The 25277-nt window shown below is 35.6% G+C and overlaps 1 protein-coding gene across 1 annotated transcript in view; it reads left to right on the plus strand.

Annotated features, from left to right (window-relative positions):
• The window catches only part of LOC131846676 (huntingtin-interacting protein 1), a 34623-nt gene extending 10649 nt beyond the window's left edge, over positions 1 to 23974 (plus strand). The window contains exons 2-24 of the mRNA XM_059196018.1: positions 8767 to 8877; positions 9284 to 9436; positions 10050 to 10207; positions 10711 to 10772; positions 11299 to 11476; positions 11915 to 12035; positions 12457 to 12564; positions 13236 to 13351; positions 13501 to 13597; positions 13755 to 13818; positions 13892 to 14001; positions 14214 to 14314; positions 14471 to 14879; positions 15092 to 16261; positions 16342 to 16704; positions 17597 to 17747; positions 18329 to 18483; positions 18997 to 19117; positions 19616 to 19842; positions 20107 to 20348; positions 20707 to 20942; positions 22387 to 22544; positions 23059 to 23974. Coding sequence (XP_059052001.1) covers positions 8767 to 8877; positions 9284 to 9436; positions 10050 to 10207; positions 10711 to 10772; positions 11299 to 11476; positions 11915 to 12035; positions 12457 to 12564; positions 13236 to 13351; positions 13501 to 13597; positions 13755 to 13818; positions 13892 to 14001; positions 14214 to 14314; positions 14471 to 14879; positions 15092 to 16261; positions 16342 to 16704; positions 17597 to 17747; positions 18329 to 18483; positions 18997 to 19117; positions 19616 to 19842; positions 20107 to 20348; positions 20707 to 20942; positions 22387 to 22544; positions 23059 to 23088 — 4641 coding nt within the window. The 3' untranslated portion in view covers positions 23089 to 23974. The remainder of the gene's footprint in view (positions 1 to 8766; positions 8878 to 9283; positions 9437 to 10049; positions 10208 to 10710; positions 10773 to 11298; positions 11477 to 11914; positions 12036 to 12456; positions 12565 to 13235; positions 13352 to 13500; positions 13598 to 13754; positions 13819 to 13891; positions 14002 to 14213; positions 14315 to 14470; positions 14880 to 15091; positions 16262 to 16341; positions 16705 to 17596; positions 17748 to 18328; positions 18484 to 18996; positions 19118 to 19615; positions 19843 to 20106; positions 20349 to 20706; positions 20943 to 22386; positions 22545 to 23058) is intronic.
• The last annotated feature ends 1303 nt before the right edge of the window (positions 23975 to 25277 follow it).

A 25277-nucleotide genomic window follows, 5' to 3' on the forward strand; every position in this document is an offset into this window, starting at 1 on the left:
AAGTATACTATTTAATACCTTAATAAATTTATTCATGAAACCCAACAACTGATATCACAAAAAATATACATAAGTAGGTGTCGATATAATGTTGCAATATATTGATCTTAATTTTCTTTCTGCATCCCGCGAGATCATTCACGTATAGAGTATGATTTATCTATGCAATAAATTTCTTTGGAAGTCGTCCCGTGCTTTTTGCGTAAGTAAACATACATCCATATATCGTCACATATTTTCGCGTTTATAATCTGATATTAGTAGGACATTAGATATTATGTAATTAGTGATTTCCAAATAGCTATACCTACATTTCATTTTATACTATTTCAGTACCGTGATATTGCGTGATTTTTAATTTTTTTACACCATTATAATTGTCACCAGACATGTCAACTCTACCTGGATTCTCGTACAAATACGAGATTATAAGCCTTTGGTGAACATTTTCATACTTGAACAGGTTTGTACGAGATTTTGAATAACAAAAATAAATCAAAATACTACGATGTACATGCAGTATGTACATTAGAGCCAAATTACCCTAATATGCGAGATATTATCATATTTTTATTGACACCCAACTGTACTGCACGTATTACGTATGTAATTGTACATAACTATAATGCGTACATTATAAGGTAACTAGAGCGTAGTAGTATTATACAAACGCGTGAAGCAAACCAATTATTAGTATTTTTTTAATTGGCTGCAGATTGTACTCGTAGAATCATGTTTCTTTAATTAGCTCGATAATGAAAAAGTAATCAGTCAGTCTGAACATAAACTTGTACTTAATACCAATATTTTAAGCGCATTTGTATATCTAGTATAGTGTACTTTTGTATACAAAAGTTAGGTAGATATACGTAATTTCGCTATATATATTATAAACGTATACTGAAAGTGGTAAAGCATGATTCTTTTTTACACATTAACGGGTTTCGATAATTTTTTACAGCCTAATTTGTGTTACTGTACAGGTTAATGGCCTTTCCTTTAAGTGTACATACTTCTATGTAGTACTGTATTTAGTATCTTAATTCTCTAACGTAATTCTGGACTAATATATTTAGATATTTTTTTTATACATCTGTCAAAATTGGGTATCAGATTTTTATATGTGACTAGAATGGTAAGTGGCATCACGTCATTATCTGTCCGTGATACTCCGGAATAGCAAAATGTACATCTGCTATTCCAGAGGATTACGATTTTATGCTTGAATACATTATAAATTCACAGGGGGGAGGGGATTGTTAGTAATGTGGATTGATAAACCAATTGCTAGCAATGTACCATGTCATATCTGGAAACCATCGTGTTAAACTGGTGAATTTATCTCTGACTTCATGCTCATCTTATCATCCTCCACTGGTGCCCCTCCAGCGTAAACCGTTAGCGCAGGCGGGTGCACCATTTCATTATCATCAATAAAAAAAAAAACCATATCTCACATCTCATAGCTCACAATACAAGCTTTTTAGCAACATAAATAGTTGAGACAGATTTATTTTAAAATGTTTAGGATTTTCTTTCTTCTTGTTTATTACGTGCAATTAGTTTTCTGAATGTTTTGCAACGGGAATTACGCTATTTAAATGATAAAATAACTGTTAAGCCATTGTAATAGATTGCAAAGACATGAGAACTATTCGGTAGCACTGGCCTCCAAATGGTTTGTTGTGAAATCTTTGTAGGTACGTGTCTATTGTCACCTGTCCTCCGTCTGTACTATAAGAATGAATAACAAACGCCTGTACCACGTAACAATTAAAGTTGAATGAATTATCTAAGTTTTAATTTTTTTAACAGTATAGATGCAGTTATTGTTACGCTAATCACAATGTTACATAGTGCGAGGGTATTCTTAGTAATCGGGTTACAGATCACATTGCTATAAAAGTACTATGTCAAGCGGTTTACCCTGGAAATCATCATGGGTAATCTTTAGTGAATTTGCCATAAATGTAAGTAATCTAACTGACCTAGTTTCATATTTTTTCTATTATCATCCACTGGTGCCTCTTCAGCATTTACTGTTAGCTCAAGCATTACGATAAATACGATAGGAGAAATCTGAGCAAAGAATTCTTTAAGAGGTCGCAGAAGGGACTATTATATCTCACGATTTTGCCAGCCGACAACAGTGGACGCAGCATTTTTTCATGTATATCCTAGTCACGGACAGCCTCGTATTTCAAATATTTCGTGACTAACGATATTTCAGTGTGCGTTGTAAACATTTGCTCACAAACATTTCAAGTCTGCAAGCAAGCAAGAGTATTATTTATTATATTACAACACCCTAGCAAAAACTACTAGATTTCTGACGCTGGTGAAGTAATAAAAATTCCTTTCATTGTTGTCTTGTATTTGATTTCAAGCTCTAACCACAGTTATATATATAATCATCTTCAAGCGGTCCACTTGGAAACTATCGTGAATAATTCATAGTGAATTTGCTATGATGGACTATCTGACTTGACTTCAATTTTAGCCTATCCACTAATACCTAGCTAGCTTATACCGTAAGTGTAGCTGTAACATATTCGTCCACCAAAAACTTCTGTTTATTTCTCCTAAACGAAACATTCGTCGCCATAGCTTTTTGACGCGTGTAATAAAAACTCATGACTCACGCATCCGGCCGTCTGTGTTTATATTGTGTAGTATCGTAAACGAGATGCAATCTTGTGAAGTGCAGTTTCCTGATTTAGAACTGTAGCCTCCCATTGCTACAGTGTGCCGCTCCCCCTCCCGCCGCGTGGGAGAGACATCTTCAAGATTTATTGTTGCGAGGCCAAGTTTTGTTTATAGCCCTTTCCAATGATAATTTATGTTAGGTTTACGGATTTTATCACAAATTATGTATATAGTCCATGTCCTAGGTCTTTGATATAATCTATCTTCATTCGATTGTAATTAAGATTCATCCAGTCGTTTTGTCGTCAATAGGTAAATGAAAAACAAACACAGACAGAAGTTAGCCTTTAGCAGCTCCATAAGTCTTTCCACGGGTTTGGACTGCCACCTGCACTCGACCGCTGTCGTCCGGGAATCTGTAAAAGCCAGCTGAGGCCAAAACCATTAGAGTATATCGAAAAAAATTGGCATCTATAATGGCAAACAAGCGGAAGGCTAACTTCGTGGTAACTGTATAAGTAAATGATCAGCGCCATCAACACCAAGTCATCATGTGTCTTCCGGAGTATTAAGATGACTAAGATGTCATGCCAAAAGACTTTCAAAAGGAACAATATGGAAATGTACATTGTTTTACCGTTCCCCTCCAAATGCTGTGTCGATTCCAATCTAGTCGTGATTGTTGAGGTTAAGTAGAGCTTAAATTTTAAGCCGCTTACTATTGAAGCCATATGCCTAAAGCAAACCTTGTTACTATATGAAATCAGTTCATTGATTTTGTTTGCATTTAGAAATACTATAGTATTACTTTGTAACTTTATTGATAATTGTAATATGCAATTTTGGTAATCTGTTTTTATATTATAAAAACGTATTAAGCAATACGCTCCCACTATATAACGCATGCCACGTTACCTGTGTGTGCTAAGAGAATGCTAGTAGCCATTTGTCATATTTATAATATAACTATATGTTAGATATTATTATAAATGTTCATATTTTTTTGTTGCAGGTAAACTATCGATCCAGGGATCTTTTTTATTTATGTTACTTTAAAACCACTGCATGTATTGTTCCATTTGGTAATAATACAAAACAGGTATGTTACCCTGTATTTAATGGTTATTTTTCTAAGCGAGGTACATCTTTAAACACTCAAATCTCACAAAACAGCTATGCATGTAACAATTCATTTCCTTTGATTGGATGGTTAAATCATCCCAGTTCAGTGTCCTCAATATCAATAATAATCAATCATATTGCATATATTGACATGACTGCTACAGCCTTATTGAAACATTTATTAGTAAAACTTGACTATAAAATTTATGGTACATATAAATTTTAAAATATTCATCTAGCACGGTATAAAGAAATTGTAAGAAAAAAAAAACAACTCCAAAAACGATAAAAGGGACCATTCTGAAAGTATACTCTTTAAAATAAAAAGATTTCTCAATTAATGAATTATGAAGTATCAATCATTAAAAAGTATAGCCGAATTGAGAATTTCCTCCTCCTTTGTTGGAGGCAGTTAAAAATATACACGGTACAAAATGTACAAGCAAACACCATAAAATTTTTTTGACTATTTATTTATTTATTGCTTTACATTGTTTAATATAATTTTCACATGTGCCGTTATGACGATTAAAGTGTGATTCCACCTGTCCCAATGTGTTGGCATCAGTGAAGATTAAAGGATGAGTATAAAATCAGGTCTGTTTACCCATGGTTGCTCATAATAGGGTCAATAATACCAATTACTAATAATCCCCTTCCCCTACAAACAAAATTGTAATGTATAAGTAAGAGTTATTATTCTGGTAAAGTTACATTATGGTTGTAGTTATATATTACGGTCATTTACATAGGTATCAATCGATCTATTTCTCAATTCTCTTTACTGTACGGACTACCGTGTGCCAATGTATACAATTTTTTTAAACGTAGTAGTTTAATAATTCTATATATTTCTTTGTTGATGTTGGTATGACATATCGGCGTAATATCGTACGATTATATCCATATCTCAGTTATCTGACTACCGGAATAATAATATATGATTTTAGAATTTTATGTATACATTGTAAAATGTACAAAGTGGTTCATGAAAACATGGTCGCATGTTTTCATTTTATTGATTTTCACCCAAATTTATTCATCTAGTAATCTTATAAACGCGAAGTTTATAACGTTCGTTGAATAGATGGATGTTTGTTATTTTTCACGCAAAACCTGCTGAGCAGATTTAAATGAAACACAATACTTTTCATCCGAATTTAATACCCCGCGATATGCAGTTAGTTTATATATGGCCTTACTAGTTGTACCCGCGATTTCACCCGTGTGAAATTTATAGTCTCTGTGTTATTCTGATATATAAAGCTATATTATTGTACAGTTTCATCAAAATCCGTATAGTAGTTTTAGCTTAAAAGAGTAAGAAACATCCATCCATACTCATAAACATTCTCGTTTATAATATAGTAGGATAAAATCCATAATTTACATACATTTATTCATATTAACACTGGAGTATATTATTCATCACACGCATCGTGTAGAAATTAATTATTATGCATGACATTAATTTTTCTTTTTCTATTTCACTAACAGTACTAAAAGGGTGGGTGCGGCGCCACTGTTCTCGTTTCAGCGCAAACATTCTACACTTAACTAATGCATGCTGATTCAGCAATCACCGCCGTGTACTAACAGCAAGTTGCTATGAATCCCACAGATAAACGCTTCTATCAGCTGGTGAGTATTTATTATTTTAAGCATGCTCTTTTATTTAAAAATTATAGCTCATTCAAGAAATCCTTTTACCTTATGTTAGGGACCAAGCAAAACTACATTTAAATAATTTTAATAAAGAAGGGCTGTAAAGAACATGCTTTACGTACTATATGTTTCTTAAATTAAAGAGAATCATGGAAGATCAGTGTAAGTGGCAAGAGTTCCATCGACGAGAGCGTCACACAAGTCCAACGAAATTATGTACTTATTTTGTGGATAATTTCAATACATAAAAATTCTAAAAATTGGTAATTACCAAATCATTTTGTAAAAATTAGGCTGCGTGGTTGCTTCAGTATCACTTATTTCAGCTGCCATGTAGCTTGATTTGTAAGACGTGTTTTGGTTTGATTTGGAGGCATAACATTTTAGTTCTGCGGAATAGGCGTCGACGGTTGGCCGTCAGCTTCTATGTCATTCCAATCACATAAAAAGACTTTGTTTTGATCTTTGCTTATGTGTCGTTCCCCTTAAATGCGTAAGACAAGACGAAAACACCTCAAGACGATTAAAAACGATATTTTAATACTTTTACAAAAAAATATCATTGATATTAAATCTGTTTAAAGTCCATCTCGCACTTTACCGACATTTTAATGTTATAACACCTCGACTCAGATGTTTTTATACGCCTCAGTCAGTGGCCTTGCACATTAATGTGTTGATGTATGCTGGTTTTACTCGCTAACGTTACTTATATAATAATTGATGCATAAAGTGCATGCGTCTTATATGTGCTGTATGCATTAGGTATATGATTGTTTTAAATATTTGTCTTTTCTCGAAATTTCTAATTGTATGACGGTTTTAAAAGAAATCGACGTAAAACTGTCCTCAACATTTTTGCAACGAGTGTAGTATTTTATAAGAATATATAATTACATATGTATATTATACAAACTATTCATGTTATGTTTTATACAATTTTATTTGTATATAAAATTGAAACAAATTATTTAAAATTCAATTTTTGCATGGAAAGAGCAAAATGTTTTCTAATTTGTCTATTATTTCATTTATATTACTAAAAAAAATAGATATAATAGTTTAATTGAAATGAAAATATCTATTAAAAAATCTCATTTTTACACAATTACTTCGTATAATAACCACTATAATTCTTTTTCCAGTCGGTACTGTTTTATCTCTGCGTTTTCCTATGTAAACGTTCGAATTCACTGGGATCACATGTACCTAACCTACACACTGCTTAACATGCGCGTTATGTTTTGCCGAACAAAATGAAAATATTCTTTCTATTCCAAGCTGCCGCTTCAATCATCTTTTTTATTAATATATATTATTATTAAATATTGAAGTCGTAGGTATTAAAAACTCCTAGTATTTCAAAAGATAAAGTCTTCCTAACTCGTCCCATTTTCTTCTAGTAGGTATATAACAGCTCATGAATAAATCATCATTTTGGTCTTACTTATGACCTTATTGAAGTCCTCAAGCACGAGAAGTGACGACAGCTACGAATAAACATTCTAATGTTATAGATTTATCTCTTCTGTTTTACATTCGTGTATATATATATAGAATATAAAGCAGGATACTATAATAGCGTTGTATGTACATACAAACACACTATTATGTGAATATCTGTTATGATGAATGTTAGCTATTGTTAACACACTATTGTTGGTAAAAGTAGACGTTACGTTATAATGAGTCGTTTTATTCTTTTTTAATTTTGGCATTGAGGTATTAATATTATCTATATATTAATACTTGAAGCTAAAACTTTGTACCTCTTTTTACGAAAATTGCGCGGTATATGAAATTTCGCATATATATTATAGTTTATTATTATATACAACTAGCTGTCCCGGAAAATGTTGTTTTATATATTAATAACGCCATATAAATTAATAACGCTATAAAAAAATAGGGGTTGGTGATAGAAGGGAGAAAATTTAGGGTTCTATGTATTTTTTAATGACACATAATAAAAAAAATATAAATAAAAGATATTGACCAAAAAATAATATTATTGGTAGACAACCCTTATCACTTAGGGGTATGAAAAATATGTAGTAGCCGATTCTCAGACCTACTGAATATGCATATAAAATTACATAAAATCAGTCAAGCCGTTTCAGAGGAGTAACTAATATTGTGACACGAGAATTTTATATATAAGATTTATTACGGAATGCTTACGTTTTTTTTTAATTATTCATAAAAAAACAACAATGGCTTGTGCAACTGCCAATGCTTTGACAACAGGACGTAGTAATGTTCAAATTTATAATTTTAATTAATTATTGAAGAATTTGGACAACTAGGCGACCTAGGAGTTTATGTTATTGCTTAATTATTCATAAAAATGGCTAACGTCTAATAAATTTACAACCGTGATAAAAAGTATGTGAGTAGGATTGTCAAACAAGTTGACGGTCACCTGATGGTAAGTGGGAAGTCTCAAAACGGGATCGACTGAGTCCTTAAAGAAATTGAGTATAATCATTAACGTTACATACAAGAAAAATATAAATCACAAACACACTCTATCTTTAAAGTGCAGATGGTTTTAGAATGTGCAACTACTATAAACAGGGTACAGTATCAAATGACAGTATTTTGCGAAACTCACTACTTCCGCCATAATAATATAAATAATGTGTCATATTACTATCACGAGTATGAGAATTATGACACATGGTTAATTTACTGAATAATCATTAGTCAGATGGTACTCAAGAAACTTTGGAGTATCATGGGATTTAAATTTAATTTTGGATATCAGATAAAGTATTATTATTATTATCTATTCTCGTAATCAACGATTTTGTATGATTCGCTGTAATTTATTACTTAAGGCGATAAAAATTTATGGCTATTTTTGTAAGCTACAACCGTACTGTGAATAAACGACGCTCTGATACTATGAATACATACATTGTAGATTATTTGTGTTGGGGTTTCTTTTACTATTAATGTTTTACTGGAAAATCGTACGTTTCACCGTACACATTCGTTTCATTATTATATGAATTATCAAAACAAAACCAATTTTATTATTTTAATAATATAATTCGGAAAAATATTACATAGATACAATTTTTATTTTAATATTGAAGCATTAGCAAAATAATATAGTTAATTTTTTATTATCAAATTCGAAGCTAATTCAATAATAGAAGGTTAGCATAAATACAAAAATAATTATTTATTAATAACCTATTACATAACCTTAATACTTATTACATAAAAATCTATTTTTATGTAGTGGTGACGTTGTGTCGCTTAGATTTTTTAAAATTTAATGCAATAGCAGGTTCGTGTACTATATAATGTATAATGTGCCCACAGACGCTAGCCATCCAAAAGGCTATCAACGCCAACGAGACCCCGGTGAAGGAAAAACATGTCAGAAGCACCCTTATTGGGACATTCCAAGAGCAAAGCGCCGCCACATACTGGGTATGCTTATAATTATTATTTCAATGCACATATTATATTCTACTCGAGGAGTAATTTCTCTATATAATAGTAAAATCTAAAAAACCTTCGCGTAGTTTAGAAAGAAAAAGCAGAGAAATTAGAGACTATTTTAATGTTATTGGCTGCAGTTTGCCTTTACAGAAAGTGCAGAAGGTATTCGACACCCTAGGAAGGACTTATGGAGCAGCTAAAGGCCGACTCCTGGCTGACGGATATGACTTTAGTCTGATGGAAAGCTAGGGGTTCAATCCTCGGCTCAGGCCTCGTAAATTTTATCCCCGTTTGAATTTGACGAGGAATCGATAGGAGGGAAAACCTTAGCTTCATATACATTAAAAGCTTCCTTTATTGCATATATTAATAGGTTACTTCTTATGAATTTTAGATGGTGGCTCTCCGTTTGCCTCTCCAAGATAACCGAATCGTGGCATGGAAATTTTGTCACGTGACGCACAAATTGCTACGCGAGGGGCATCCAGCTTGCCTCGATGACTCCCAGCGGCATATAGGCATGATAGACAATCTCGGCAAGCTATGGGTGAGTATATAAGAATATATAAGTATTGCACCAATGGGTAGAAGAATATATAGAAGTATAAATTATAGAGTACAGAAGCATGTACTTTAATTCAGAGCAGAGCGGTTGTCACATGACCACGTAATGTCCGTGTATATTAATTGACATCTTTAATCAGTTCGAACGTCAGTATAATTAGAATTCAAGTTACAATAATGCATAAATCTACTTTGGTCGTACAAGGTACAAGGTCGAACAATGTTCTATATGCTTAAACCGTTAGGAACTAGGAAGACAAACTTCTTAGCATTCCATCGATTCACCGTGCCGGATCTAATGTGTGGACATAGGATAACTCCGAGGAGTTCCTGGGACTTGTGACCCCGGTATAGGTTTAAGGGGCCGACGTACTTCAACACTTACTTTTACTGCTTGTGTTTCTCCCTCGGCCTAGCCAAAGTTTTTATTATATGGTCTTAAGGTATATTTGTTTGCCATGGTATAGTGAACTCTATCTGTATTAAATATAAGAGTAAGAGGGCAATAAATTGATTTTCCGTTTTCCACAGTTTTTTCTAATGAATTCTTACCACCATCACTTCATCGCTTTTTAAGTGATTTGTTCCATTCTTAGGTACATCTTCGAGAGGGTTACGGTAAGCTGGTCCACCTATACTGCAGCTTGTTGATGTGCAAGCTAAAATTCCATGCGCGCAATCCACGCTTTCCAGGCAACATGCAGCTTACGGCCGATGAGCTGGATGCAATAGCTGAAAACGATGTTAACAACTAGTAAGTTAAAAGTTTATAGTACTTTTCTTTACAGTATGACTAGAGAGACTATAAAGTTGCGTCGTTTCCTCTGCCTTACCTAATTCTGTTGCTAAGTAGATAGCTTTGTAAGTTGTGTACCTGTATGAGAGGTATTACAGTCCATGTAAGTGTAATAACTTAGTACTCAGTAAAAGATTCAGCATGAGCATACTGCTATGTATCTATACAAATAAATAAAACTAAAGGGTAAGTTATGTACTTACATATACATTTAGTGAAAATCTGTAAATTTGAAATTACAAAGGGTATTTACATAAAAAAAAGTCTATGTGTTTGTCTGTCTGTCTATTTGTTCTTGCTAATCTCTGAAACGGTTGGACTGATTTTGACGGGACTTTCACTCACAGATAGCCAACGTTATAAAGAGTAACTTTTTGATTTATTTTAATTAAAAAAAGTTAAAATTCACGTTCAAGTCGCGGGAAACAGCTTGTTAAAATAATAAAAATGTTTCATTACAGTTTCCAAATATGTGTGGAGTTGTTCGACTATATGGATGAAATTCTCGCACTTCAGGCTGCCGGTTCGTATTTATTCTTTATTAGTCATATACACTAATGACTATTAAAAACACTTAAGGTTTATTTAATTACAGTATTTATTATAATTATAATAATAAGATTTAAAAAAATCAAAAGGTAAAATTTTAATTGTACAGTATTTTTTTGTGTTTTGTTAGCTTACGGAACACTCAAATAATAATAACTGCACTGCTTAATGGAAAATAATTTAATTCTTCAGAATTCTCCAATATTTTCTTTATGAAATTATTATTGCATTAAATATTTAAGAATTATGAGTTTTTATCTTAATTTAGAAATTAGAATAAATTAAATATAAACAATTACTTAGTTTTACTGTCGCCTATATACATAAACAACAGCACATACAAAACCGTCCTCCGGAATGCGATGTTGTTATGTCCCATACCTACTAACACAGCACAAACAAAAGTAGAATGTTCTGTGCCCTATAATTACACTGTATTTTCTAAAAGTTTTATTATTAAACGAAAATAAAATATGATTAAATTTAATAATTATTTTCAGTATTCGATAGCCTGGGCAACGCTCGCGCTAACTCAATGACGGCGAGCGGTCAGTGTCGACTGGCGGCACTAATACCATGCGCTCAGGACTCATCGCAGATATACGACTGCAATGTTCGCCTGCTCTTCAAATTGCACGCCGCATTGCCCGATGACACGCTTGGTGGCCATAGAACAAGGTGCTTTTTCTCTATAAATTCATAAACATTATATTATTCATTTCATTAATTGCACACTGTCACAAATGGAACTTTCCAGAAAATACAGTTTATCTTTGCCACTTGTCACCAGAGGGTATTACTAATAATTAAGGTGACAAACAGATGTTACAAATTTACACCAAATTTTCAACAATAATATATAATGTCATTTATTATATATTTTACATATATAGCACATCACATACAGCGAGCTTTAGATGATATAAACAAAATAACACTGAGATAAAATTGTGCGGATTAAAAAATCGAAAATTAATCGTATATTAGTAATGGTAGGGCCGGTGTACCAATCTACATTTCAGGATTCTATTCAGTACATCTGAACTTAATTCGATTAGAGTATTTTTTATAATGGATGAAGTGAAATTCGCGAATAAAAAATATTATATATTTCAGATTTCGACAGCAGTTCAAAAAGTTGAGCTCATTTTACAAGCACGCGAGCAGTCTGCAGTACTACAGAAATTTACTGACGTTACCAGTGCTCCCGTCTGACCCGCCTAACTTCTTAGTACAAGTTAGAATCATCTATATGTATTTTATACACTAAAAATGATAAGTAAAGTTCATTCATCGTTCATTCATCATCATTTGCAAAAATAGTGCACACACAGAATTGTGCAGTCTCATACTAAGCACAATATGTGGCGTCGGTACTAGATAAACTTGACAAAATATGAATACATGAATTAAAAAACGAGTATGTACTGTATTATTAATTTTTTTCGGACTATTCTAATGGCCGCAGTTGGCTTTTACAGCTTTACCGGACGAAACGGGGCGAATGCAGATAGTACTTACACAACAAACTCGTGAAAAGACTTATGGAGCGGGTGAAGGCCAACTCCCGCCTATCAGATACGACTTTAGTCATTCGATCTATTGTTAACTAATGTAATTCAATTATATAATATTAATAGCTTTTTTTTATTTTCCAGAGTGATTTCGGTACATATGTGGCCCCGGTGGTTTCAATACCAGAGCCAGCGGCAGATGAAGTGGACGCAGTTGGCGCACTCATCGACACTACAGACCTCATGAGTCAGGTATCACATTTGTCACTTTGTAATGGAGTTTATTGCTGAATATTATTTTGGTGTATACATTATGTTGACAAAAAAGTCATACTACATTTCTAAATTAGAAACCAATTTTGTGTTTAGTGTTTGTGCTATATTTGTAATCATGCTAATAAGCTAACTACTATTTCTATGGCATGGAATGTGAAATTTATGTTTTAGTAGAAAAAAAAAATTCATAGCTCTGACAATATTCTTTGATGACAAAGATTATTAGGACTAATAAACGTTCTCAGTAATTACATATTAATAAGGATTAGGCATCGTATCGGTTTCTATGTTGATTGTCGGTTGCCTAATCCTAGTAAATATGTAGTTGGTTAGAACAACGTTTATTTAAAAGAGCAAGTTTCTTACTCTTTCTTTTTGTTATAAGAATTACTGGTAGAACCAAAAAACGTGACAATTCTAAAATTATTTACATGACTATTCAAAAGTGCTTATATTACAGTAAGTATGTTTGAATAACGATTATTTCTATTCTATATTACCTAGTAGATATTTATTGGTTGATATATTCATAGTCCTGTATTCAATTGGCGCGTAATGTTACGACAACACTACTAATATAACGATAGGTTGTATATTTGAATACATTAATTTGACGTTGTTTATGTAATTTAATGTTTTTACCACAGGCAACAACTCCAGACCAATTAGATGCTTTCGAAACCCGCGCGTCACCGCAACCCGACCCGGTTGTGGAGCGCGACAAACTGATCGAACATCTCCAGAATGAACTCAAGCGGCTCAGGTTAGCTAGTTTTATAGAAACACAACTCAGATTAATATGTCATAGACTGATATGTCTATGATCTATGTCCAAATTAGTTATTTTGAGATGTAAAACCCTTTTGTTTGGTAATCGAACTGCCAGATGTTAATTATCAATTATATCAACAGGTCAGAGAGAACGCAACTGGTACATGATAGGAATACAATGCTGAGTTCTATGCGAGAACACTGCACTAAGTTAGAGTCACAACTTCACACAACTCAGGTAATATTACTAGTTTTGAAACTGTTTATAGTTACTTAAGTTTCATATTCCATGAATTAGATGATTTATTCATACTTTAATTTTTTACTAGTTGAGATTGCATTTTTTACCTTATATATTAATATGATGATGATAACGGTAACGTTTATTTATACAGAATGAGCTGGAAGGAGAAAAGCAGAAAGCCGAAATATTATCGGTTCAAACACCTGAAATAAAGCGTAAGTATCTGGCATCAATAAATTAACTTGTTACCAGTGTTATCTAAGAATTTATTTGAACATTTTTTTATAGAGAAGCTTGCTGAAACTGAAGAGAAAGCGAAAGTCACAGATGAAAAATTCCAAAAGTTAAAAGGGGCATATACCCAATTACGAGAGGAACACATAACGCTAATCAGACAGGTGCTTTTTTTATTATGTTAATAATAATCCTAAAGCCCAATTTACACTCAGCCAGAGTTGGCAGGGAAGTGAGCAGCACGAGAGTTTAAACACGGTACTTTCCATGTCATTGGCGCTGCCACTCGCGCTGAATGTAAACGTAGCATAATAATAATATTGTGAAAGTATAAGTAATTATTTTATATGTACCTTATCATTTTTTTTATGTTCAGAAAGCAGAAGTCGATAAACTAGCAACTAGTTTAAGAGCAGCGGCAACACAACATGAAAGCGCTAAAACGGCGTTACAGCAACAGCTGAATGATAGGATAAAGTAAGTAATATGTAGAAATATAGTTTCAATATATCTAATTATAATAAACATTTACTCAATCATATATTTGATTTATTTTATTAAATAAAATATACATTGACACATTGTTTATAAATACGTTTGATTCTGATTTAATATAAAATTTTCTATTCATAGGGATGTTGAGTTACTGCAACAAAGTTCTTCTTCAAGTGAGGAAATCGAAGCATATAAGCTAGAAATTGCCAATCTTCGTGCTGAAATAGAAATGTCGCGACAAAAAGAGATTGAACTAGAGACATTACGAGCTTCAATGGAGGCCTTAGAAATAGAACACAAGACTGCCACTGCAGAGCAATTAGAAAAAATTACAACGACTGCTAACGATTTGAGAGAGACAAAAGAAACATTAGAAGCAATAAAACGTGAGAAAGAAGAGAGAGAGACTGAGTTGCTCAGAGTTAAAGAAGAGTTAGTCGGACTTAAAGAAAAAAGTGGAGATGAGTATAAAAAGGTTTTTGATGAAAAAGAAGCAGCGGTAAAACAAGTAGCAGAGTTAACTCGGCAACATCTACAAGAAAAGGAGGTTAGTAAATACTCAGTAGGTTTTAAATGTGTAAATATTAGTAATGGGCAAATTAACAAAGCTATTTGTATGGCATGTTATACATATTTAGTCTTTTAAATATTCGTTGTAATTAATATAGTGTATTAACTCAAGTAATTTATTTAGTAGTGATTTTTCCTTATCTTAGTTAATTTGGATAATTCATGATCATGTAGTTTTTAACCCATTAGGAACAGATGCTTTGCATGAACAAATTGCATGAAGAAATAGAATCATTGCAACAGAAGTGTATAGAATCCGACACAAAATTCGCCCTGAAATGTAATGAATTAAATGAAGAAATTAATATTAATAAAAAGAACTTTGACGATATTATAAATGCAAAGGATATCGAAATTAAAGATTCCCTAGAGCGACTTGAACAAATGGAAACGCAACTAAAGAATTTGAAATCAGACAATGAAGATAGAATTATTGAAGAGACTACTAAAGTTGAAAACCTTCAAGAACAAATTACTCACCTTACACAAAATCGCGATACGAATATTGTATTACTGAAAGATATTGAAACAGAGAAAAATAGTTTACAATCGAATTTAGATAAAGCTATCAAAGAACTGAATATATTACAGGAATCGATTAATGAGAAAACTACATTAGTACAGAATTTAGAAATAGAATTAGCGGAGACAGAAACTAATAATCAAATAGCATATGAACAATTAGAAAACAGGAAAAACGAAGAAATTGCTTTGCTTCAAGAACGATACAAATCAGAAGTAGCAGATAAACATAGTGAAATTACTGAATTAAGAAAATTACTTCAAGAAAACACAGAAATAGGAAATGAACAGAAAACAAAAAGCGAGTATTTATTGAATACAATTACAGAGCTAGAGTCCAAAATTACGGTCCAGAATAATGAAATTGAACAACTGTCTTTAACATTGAAAGATACTTCTGCTACGCTAGATAAACAAAATAATAATTTTATTATTAAAGAAAATGAATATAATAATGAAATAACAGTGTTAAAAGATAAACTCCAAAATGTTATCGACACCAAAGATGAATTGATCGACAGTTTAAAAACAATGATATCAAATAAAGATGAAGAAGTTGTATCTCTTAATGTTGAAGTGAAAAATCTTACAGATGAAGTATTACAACTTAAAGATGAACTGCAGGAAGCCCAAGCAGAGTTGGAGATAGGAAAAAATGAACTGCTCACCTTAGAAGAAGAACATCAAAATATATCTGAGCGAAATGATAATAATCTACTATTAAAAAATCAGGAACTCAGAACGTTGCATGATGAAATTGGAAAACTAAATAAGGACAAATCCGAATTAATAACTGAAAAAGAGAAATTGATCAATGAATTCACTATAGAAAAACAGGTTGGTTCCTTTATTTTAGTGTTCTATGATTCTATTAAAAACAGTAATTATATGTTATTAATAATAATAATTTTTGGTAGGTTTACATTAACAATATAAAGGAATTGGACGACACTCTTAAAAATTTGCAAGTTGATTGTGAAACCATCAGATCTGACAAAGAAGTAGTGTCAAATGAACTGAAGGCTGAAATAAATAGATTAACAATAGAAAATGAGCAAGTAAAAAAAGGTAAACAAGAAGAAATAGATGTATTGACAGAAAAATTGGAAGAACAAGAAAAGATTCTAAGAAAAGATATATTTGATAAGGATCGCACTATAAACGAAGTAAACGACACCTTAGAGAAGTTAAAGTCTGAACTACAAAACTTAAATGAGTTAAAAATAAAAGAAAAAGAAGATTTCGAAAGTATTATATCTGAAAAAGACAGAGAAAGTCAGGTTAGGATTCAACTAATGTTGTGTGTTTAGAGAAAGTGTAATGTTTTGTGATGTTGGTTTTTCTACAGTAATTTTCTCATTGTCAGTTCCATTTATCATCTTGTTTGAGGTATTGGGAATATATTGCATTCTATTGTATACTCATTATTAATTTACCTTAACTCATCATATACTTAACTGACTTATTAAAGAATGGAATAGATCTATTAACAACGAGTTTGCTGATTGAGTCTTAAAGTAATTGTATAAATCTGAGACAGTAATGTAAAATATTAGATGTATTTAAATTACGTAAAAAAAATGTTTGCCGTATGGAATTTCTCGTAAATTTAATATAAAGTTATTTTATGTAATTTGATCGCTGCAAAATGTCACACTCATTGATAAATAGGCCAATTCCTTTCCGCAATATACATTCTACTGCTATTCTTTCTGCCTTGTTTCTAAGTTGGTATAATAGTTTTCTATAATAATAATAAATCTTAAATTGTTGTCTACATTTAAGTGAGCCTTAAATGGATAAGTAGATAAAAATATAAATAGATATTAAAGTTACTCCTTTGTATATTATTCTAAAGAGCTTAGTACTAGGTATCCTTTTTGGTGGATTCTATACACAATTGAATTGATTTTTCTGTTGGTTTTCACTTTAGCAAGTGTGTGCCTTACATGTATTATAAGCGCATGCCTATCAATTTTCTAATTGCATGTTTTATTTTTATTATCTTCTCTATGACTACGCCTTCGCTCTGCACCTCTACAATCCTCCGCAACTCCGCAATGCTCTGCAACTCACAATATACTGCATGTTCTGACTTCGTTGGATTTCTCGACTCTACAATTTGGCTTTACGTTAAGTATATTATTTTCTTTTTAAATTGTGCTCGTGTAGATGTTGGAAGTGCGACTACAGCACTCAGACACTAAGCGTTTGAATGTAGAATCTGAATTACAGGATCTGTTGCAACATAATACAGTGCTTGAAGCTGACCTCACGGCAGTTAAGATGCAGTTAGAAGAAGCGCGAAAAGAATTGGAGACACGTAAGCATAATTTATACATAAAACGCAACGGTAAAAAACAATGTGATATCACACAATTATGGTAATAATAATATCTTTATATTGATTTTAAACCAATTTTATTTTTATTTAATTAGCCACGTTATTATTTTGAAAGGATGAAATTTTCCCCTTTCTGTTAACTGATAAATCTGTTTAGTACATGCTTTTAGTTGCAATAATAACACATTAGTTTATACGATCAGTGTATTTTTTGTGCCCATTGCCCATTTAATGGTAAACAGTAGCCGTTGCCAATGCTAACCTGAAAATCAACTTTTCTCGAAAGAAAAACGTTTTTCAAGAATTACTTTTAAGTATTATGATGTCTTAAAGGTTGGCGTTTAAACCCTTAAGAAACCATAATATACCTCTTGAAAAACACCATGCTGCAGTCTTTCGACAAAAACTCTGTAGGTAATTCAATCCAAAATCTAAGTGTACGCGGAAAGAAGTTCCTCTGAACCTGTACTGTGCGAGACCATTTAGTTCCAGCTAATAGGTGTCATTGAGAGTATCGAATCTGATTATTCCTATATTTTAGTTTTTACGTTATTTTATAGAGAAATCAAAGGTAGTGCAGTGTGCTGGGGAGGCGGCACTACAGGTCACACAAGAGGCACTAGCAGCGCTCGAAAGAAGCAACCCACAAGAAACCAACCGCACGGCGGCTGATGTAGCGGCAAAGGCGCTCGATGAGCTAGCAAAACATTCCGCAGTAAGTTAATTCATTCATAATTTAAGAGCATCGCTGTTTTCGGTGGAGATTCTTCTCACGATCTTCCATGATACTCTACACGTTGATACGTCACGACTCCAATTCTATCTTTAATTTGCTTAATGTAGCTGTGTCTCAGTCTTCCTCTCAATCTCTTTCCTTCTATTTTTCCCTCAGTAAGTACACAGAAGTATAGATGATATAAAACATTATCACTTTGTCGTGGTAATTAATAATTTTAAACATATTTACTCACTACCTGTGCCAGCGTAGTCGCACCCTTGCTATTCACTTCTAGCATTAATATATGTTTTACAATTTTGTACATCCCCAAAAAAATGTCTTATTTTAAAATCATTAATATAGAAATCGTGTATTCCCTTCCCACACATACATACATCTTGATTCAATGCTCTGCCGATCGTGTAGCATATTTTATAGTATTGTATGTAGACGTTTTCACTTTGTTATTTTATAGAGAGGTTGGTAATAGATATAATAATTATTTTTTAGATGAAGGGTCATGAGGATATAGCCGCACGGTCAGCGATTCTTGCCGCTCATAATACGGCCCAGCTATCTGCATACGTCGCGGAGCTCTGCGGGGCATCCTCTGATATTGCACTCTCTGATAGTAAGTTGTTATTTTCTAACTTAATTTCAATTTTTACTTCTATTGTCCTCTAGCTGATTAGCTCGTTCAACCGACTGAACAACCAAACTTTTCACCTTTATATACTTGTAATATTAGTATAGATATATAAATTGAAAGGGAAGAATTTTATGATATATTACTATATTACTTTATGTTTATAACTTATTATATGATATGGTAACCAAGTCAATGAAGAGATATTTTTTGATGATGTAAATAACCAAAAACATGGTTAATATACTAATAGCGCTTTAGCGCAAAAATAGACGATACAAAATAGCAGCGATAAATATTGTAAATTCTCTTTCAAAGTGAATTTTATGTGATAACAGTGCATTGCACTATTACGATATAGCAACTTACAGACACTTTAGTAAACATATACACAATACACGAAATGGAATTCCTTTTCATGAAATACTTTCTTCATGAAACAACTATACAATTGTGCAATGAGACAACAATATTTAAACATAGAACTACACAATGAGTGCCGAACAATGCTGAGCACGACGAAGCAGTGCCTGGAGGCGGTGTCTAGTGGCTCGGGCCCGGGCTCCGCGAGCGTGGAGGCTCGCAGCCTGGTGCGGCGGCTGGCCGAGGCGGCCGCCAGGGCCGACAGCGCGGCGGCCGGCGCCCGCAGCGTCGACGACGAGCTCGCAGACATGGGCACCGCCATAGAGGACGCCGCCTCGCAGATAGAGGTACTGTCTTTTACTTAACGACATCACATTTCCCCTCCCATCGGCCCCCAATCACATTCCAGTTGAATTCTTTATTAATCACACACGTAAAAATTTACATAAATTAGAAAAATATATTATAAACAAAAATATATGTACGACTTTTAATATTTTTATAGAAATAATATATTTTATAATTTATAATTCAGTTTATATAATAATATCGTGTGGCTTACTTTCAAAATTAGGAACAAGTAAAGAAACTTGCTCTTAATATGTTTACAGGAAATGCTGGCAGCAAGCCGCGCTGGTGATTCCGGCGTTAAACTGGAAGTGAACGGCAAGATACTGGACGCCTGCACTACGCTCATGGGCGCCGTAAAGATACTCGTTCAGGATGCGAGGAAGCTACAGAATGAACTCGGCGACCCCACGACGAGGCAGAAGATGTACAGGAAAAATCCACAGTGGTCTGAGGGTCTCATATCAGCGGCCAAAGCGGTCGTGTTCGCTGCTAAGCTTTTGGTGTACGTATTTACTTTTTTTGTTTTAATTTTCAAATTAACAACTACATATAGGTTATATTATTTATTTAATAATTATTATAAATATATGCTACAACTGTCTTGTAACGTAAAGCGCAAGTTACTGAGCATTTGAGCAAGTAACTAGCCAACAAGATTGCAAGCTAAAGAAATGGTGGTAGACTTACATGACGCGTAGGATTTAAAAATCCTTGGAGAAAGCAGAGCTCTCGTCATATAATTTTAAAGTCAATCTAATGAAAAAATATATATATTGTATTTATACTACTAATTAAACCCCTTCCTTCGCCCCTTGGAGAGTCACGTGTTTAATGCACGGCTTCTAACTTGAATGTCGCAGGTCGTCGGCGGACGAGGCGGTGGGTGCCGGCAAGTCGGGGCGCGTGGAGAGCGTGTCGGCGGCGGCGCACGAGGTGGCCGGCAGCACCGCGCAGCTGGTGGCCGCCTCGCGCGCGCGCGCCCCGCCCGCCGCGCCCGCGCTGGCCCGCCTCGGCGCCGCCTCGCGCTCCGTGGCCGCCGCCGCGGGCGCCGTCGTCGCCGCCGTGCGCGCCGGCGCCGCGCTCGTCAACGAGCAGGGTACGTGACGTAGGACACTCACTGCACGGCCTCGCGCGCGCGCGCCCCGCCCGCCGCGCCCGCGCTGGCCCGCCTCGGCGCCGCCTCGCGCTCCGTGGCCGCCGCCGCGGGCGCCGTCGTCGCCGCCGTGCGCGCCGGCGCCGCGCTCGTCAACGAGCAGGGTACGTGACGTAGGACACTCACTGCACGGCCTCGCGCGCGCGCGCCCCGCCCGCCGCGCCCGCGCTGGCCCGCCTCGGCGCCGCCTCGCGCTCCGTGGCCGCCGCCGCGGGCGCCGTCGTCGCCGCCGTGCGCGCCGGCGCCGCGCTCGTCAACGAGCAGGGTACGTGACGTAGGACACTCACTGCACGGCCTCGCGCGCGCGCGCCCCGCCCGCCGCGCCCGCGCTGGCCCGCCTCGGCGCCGCCTCGCGCTCCGTGGCCGCCGCCGCGGGCGCCGTCGTCGCCGCCGTGCGCGCCGGCGCCGCGCTCGTCAACGAGCAGGGTACGTGACGTAGGACACTCACTGCACGGCCTCGCGCGCGCGCGCCCCGCCCGCCGCGCCCGCGCTGGCCCGCCTCGGCGCCGCCTCGCGCTCCGTGGCCGCCGCCGCGGGCGCCGTCGTCGCCGCCGTGCGCGCCGGCGCCGCGCTCGTCAACGAGCAGGGTACGTGACGTAGGACACTCACTGCACGGCCTCGCGCGCGCGCGCCCCGCCCGCCGCGCCCGCGCTGGCCCGCCTCGGCGCCGCCTCGCGCTCCGTGGCCGCCGCCGCGGGCGCCGTCGTCGCCGCCGTGCGCGCCGGCGCCGCGCTCGTCAACGAGCAGGGTACGTGACGTAGGACACTCACTGCACGGCCTCGCGCGCGCGCCCCCCGCCCGCCGCGCCCGCGCTGGCCCGCCTCGGCGCCGCCTCGCGCTCCGTGGCCGCCGCCGCGGGCGCCGTCGTCGCCGCCGTGCGCGCCGGCGCCGCGCTCGTCAACGAGCAGGGTACGTGACGTAGGACACTCGCTTGTCTGTCTTCTCCGGCGGAGCTGCAACGGAGCCGCCGTAGACGGAGTCCACCGGCTTCGCGCTCGTCAACGAACGGGGCACGTGCTGTTAGACACTCACTTGTTTCCTCAAGGCGGCGGCCGCCATGGAGCCGTGGTAGTCACCGCGTCGTGCGTCTCCGCGTTCGTCAACGACCAGGGTACGGAATGTTGAATACTTACTGCTTTGTATCCTCCGGCGACGACTGCGATACGTGTTTATTAATATCAAGTATAGATGTCACTAATGGAATAACACGCGATGGTCGCTATATAGTAGTAATACTACAATTTACAGTACTATAGTGATGCATCAGAATAAAACAATATTAATTTAAAAAAATATTATGTAAATTGGGCGAAATGTAATGATAAATGTCAAGAAGTGTGATGCAGAGGATATGCGCCGGTCAGCTAATAATATATTATATTTACAGAGGCCCTGGACACGTCGTCGCTGACGCTGACGGCGACCCGCATACTGGAGATGGAGAGCAAGGTGCGGTCGCTGGAACTGGAGACGGCGCTGGAGGCCGAGCGCGCCAAGCTGGCCGCGCTCCGCAAGCGGCACTACCACCTCGCGCAGCTAGAGGAGGTACTCACACACACTCAGTCTCATTATCTCTACACACTATGGTCCATTGATAAACATTGAAAGTTATATCTAGAATGTATTAGAATAGAATGTTTTAATTTTTCATACATGGGAGATATTTTAGCTCTGTGTACTGTGAGTATTAAGTTTATTTTGTAACATACCTATTGGCTAGTAACTTAACTTCTCTTAGTTTGTTTTATGCTACTGGAATGGCAAACAAGTTTACTGTTGACCTTAGAGCAAGTATTAAAGGTTGCAATTACAATACCAAGACAAAGCAAGAAAACAGCGTCGTTTCTGACCGACGACACTCATAATTTATATTTTTAACTGACGCCACCATTGGGAACCATCAAAGTAATCTGTCCCCTGTCTCTACCTGTATTCGATAAACAGATCCAAATGTGGACATGTCAATTGTAGTATTTCGACATCGACATTTGATAATACTTCAGATAGTTGTTAGTAATGGGGATTTGTAATAATAATTTTCATTTTATCCTTGTTTCAGAATGGCGGTATAACCAATGGTAAAGAATAAACAATTGAACATGTACAAAAGGCCGCCATAGGAGACGAGATTTTGTGACGTATCATTCTCAACATGCATTTTTGTACAACGACTAGGTAGCTATAATATTTTGAGTAAGTTTGAGATAGTATGCGAATATTCCATTGAATTTAACAAAAGAGAGAATCAATGTCTTCCCGATTGTGAAGGCTCAATGTAATGCAAATGTAGCGATAGACGTGATAGTGTTAGGTGAATGTGGTCTTAATTAATGGGCAATTATATGTAAGCTAAAAATAGTTCAAGAAAATTCTTATGAAGGTGACTTTACCACTTTTGTGGGAAGTAATAGTTCCAAGTATATACATATAATTATAGAGTTGGTAAGTAAATTGGAAACCAATTATTTGTACAGGTTATAAGTAATATTAATATCGAATAGTTGAGAGGCTCAGACCATTCAGACCGAATGTAAAGCAAATATAGATAACAGATTTAACGATAAGAATATATATTGAGGATGTGTCGAGAAGACGACGTAGAATCAAGCAGGTAGATTCTAACTTAAGTCCAGCGTCATTTATTACCAATGTTGTAACCCAATACAACTATATAAAAATATATAGAACTATATATATAATTATAGAATAACTCCAAATTCAAAACTGCAGTGTAGTAGGGCTGTGATAATCTACAATATAAACAACTAATTATTTTTAGGAAATCCATTAGTTATAAACAACAAAACGATTACCTAAAAATAATTGATTTTAGTGAATAATATTTTTTTTCTAGACATTTGACATCGCACCATTTACACATAGGAACTATGTTGCACAAGTTCTAGACTTGTGAGTTTTATTTTAATTTTTAGGTCACTTAATCTTGTCTTTAAGGCCTGAGAGTTGAAAATATCGTCAGTGAACAATAAAGTGTGGAAAGATTTTTAATAAATTGAATAGATACCGTTGGATTTAAGATAGTTACATTTATTTTCTTTTATACTGTTTATAAATTTTAGTGGAGTTATGATGTTTGTTGAACGATGTTTAGAAGGCTAGACGAGCCTTTAAACTGTATTTTTCATCCCCACGAGAAATTTTAGATGTAGGATGTAGTTATATAATGGAATGTAAGCTTTAAGCAAAGAGACTAAGGAATAGTAATGTGTATGTATCTCTATGTATAATTACAATATTTTATATGTTTAAATATTTTCATAAATGAGTGATTTTTAAATTTCATGTGACAATTATCATGTATCATATAGGATTAGACAAAAGCAGTGATGTCAAAACACTAGTCTACATGTTTTTGCATTCGACATTTTGGGGAAATACATTAACATAAATACATAACGTAATAATGTTAGTTCATTGAATTAAGTTGTAACAAATAATTTTTATTTTAAGTATTTTTTTAAAATATATTTTATAAATATAGTCGAATGTTAAAGTTAAATGTAATCACTAAAATATTTCATTCAACGCAATCACTCTGCAACGTAAGTCGTCTTAATTTGACAATATTGAGATTGAGTTCATCTTGCCATATTTTTTTGTAATGAGTAACTGGTGAAATGCTCAGTTGAAACACAGTGGCTGCTACCAGCTGTCTAATATACATTCCTAGAAATTAGCATTTATATGCTTAAGTCCAAATTAAGCATTTCCGTTTTGCGTATCAAAACTATATCAACACCAAATGATTGGTCTTCTTTTGTATCGTTATTAAAACACGGGCACCTTACATATGTAATAAATGATAACACAAGTTTCCTAATAAATTATATACACCGAAAATGGCTATTATTTATAATCTGTTAATGGTTATAGTTCAGTGTACTGTTTTGTGTTTACTTAGAGCATTTTGGAACAATGTTTCTAAAAAGTAATTTATATTATGGGAATTGGTTATCTAAAAAAGGTTAAGTAATACTTAAGTAAAAACCGAGATAGACTTTGTGAACTCGTCTGCGCGGGTACCTCAATCGCGAAGCAGCTTGCTTTGTAAGTTGTGTTTGGGTTGAAGGGTGAGACAAGGCAGTGAAATTGCAAGGGACATAACATCTTAGTCCTCACGAGCGGTACTATAATGTCGGATAACCGGTAAAAAAGTAAAATCGGTGACCGTCTTATTTTTCGTCAGACAAAAGTACTCTGCCGCATTATTGTACTTTTTTAACCCACGATTATTGTTATCGCCAAATAAATATGCCT

The sequence above is a fragment of the Achroia grisella genome, unplaced genomic scaffold (assembly GCF_030625045.1).
Source record: "Achroia grisella isolate CSIRO2021 unplaced genomic scaffold, CSIRO_AGI_Agris_v1 utg512, whole genome shotgun sequence".
NCBI classification, from domain to species: domain Eukaryota; kingdom Metazoa; phylum Arthropoda; class Insecta; order Lepidoptera; family Pyralidae; genus Achroia; species Achroia grisella.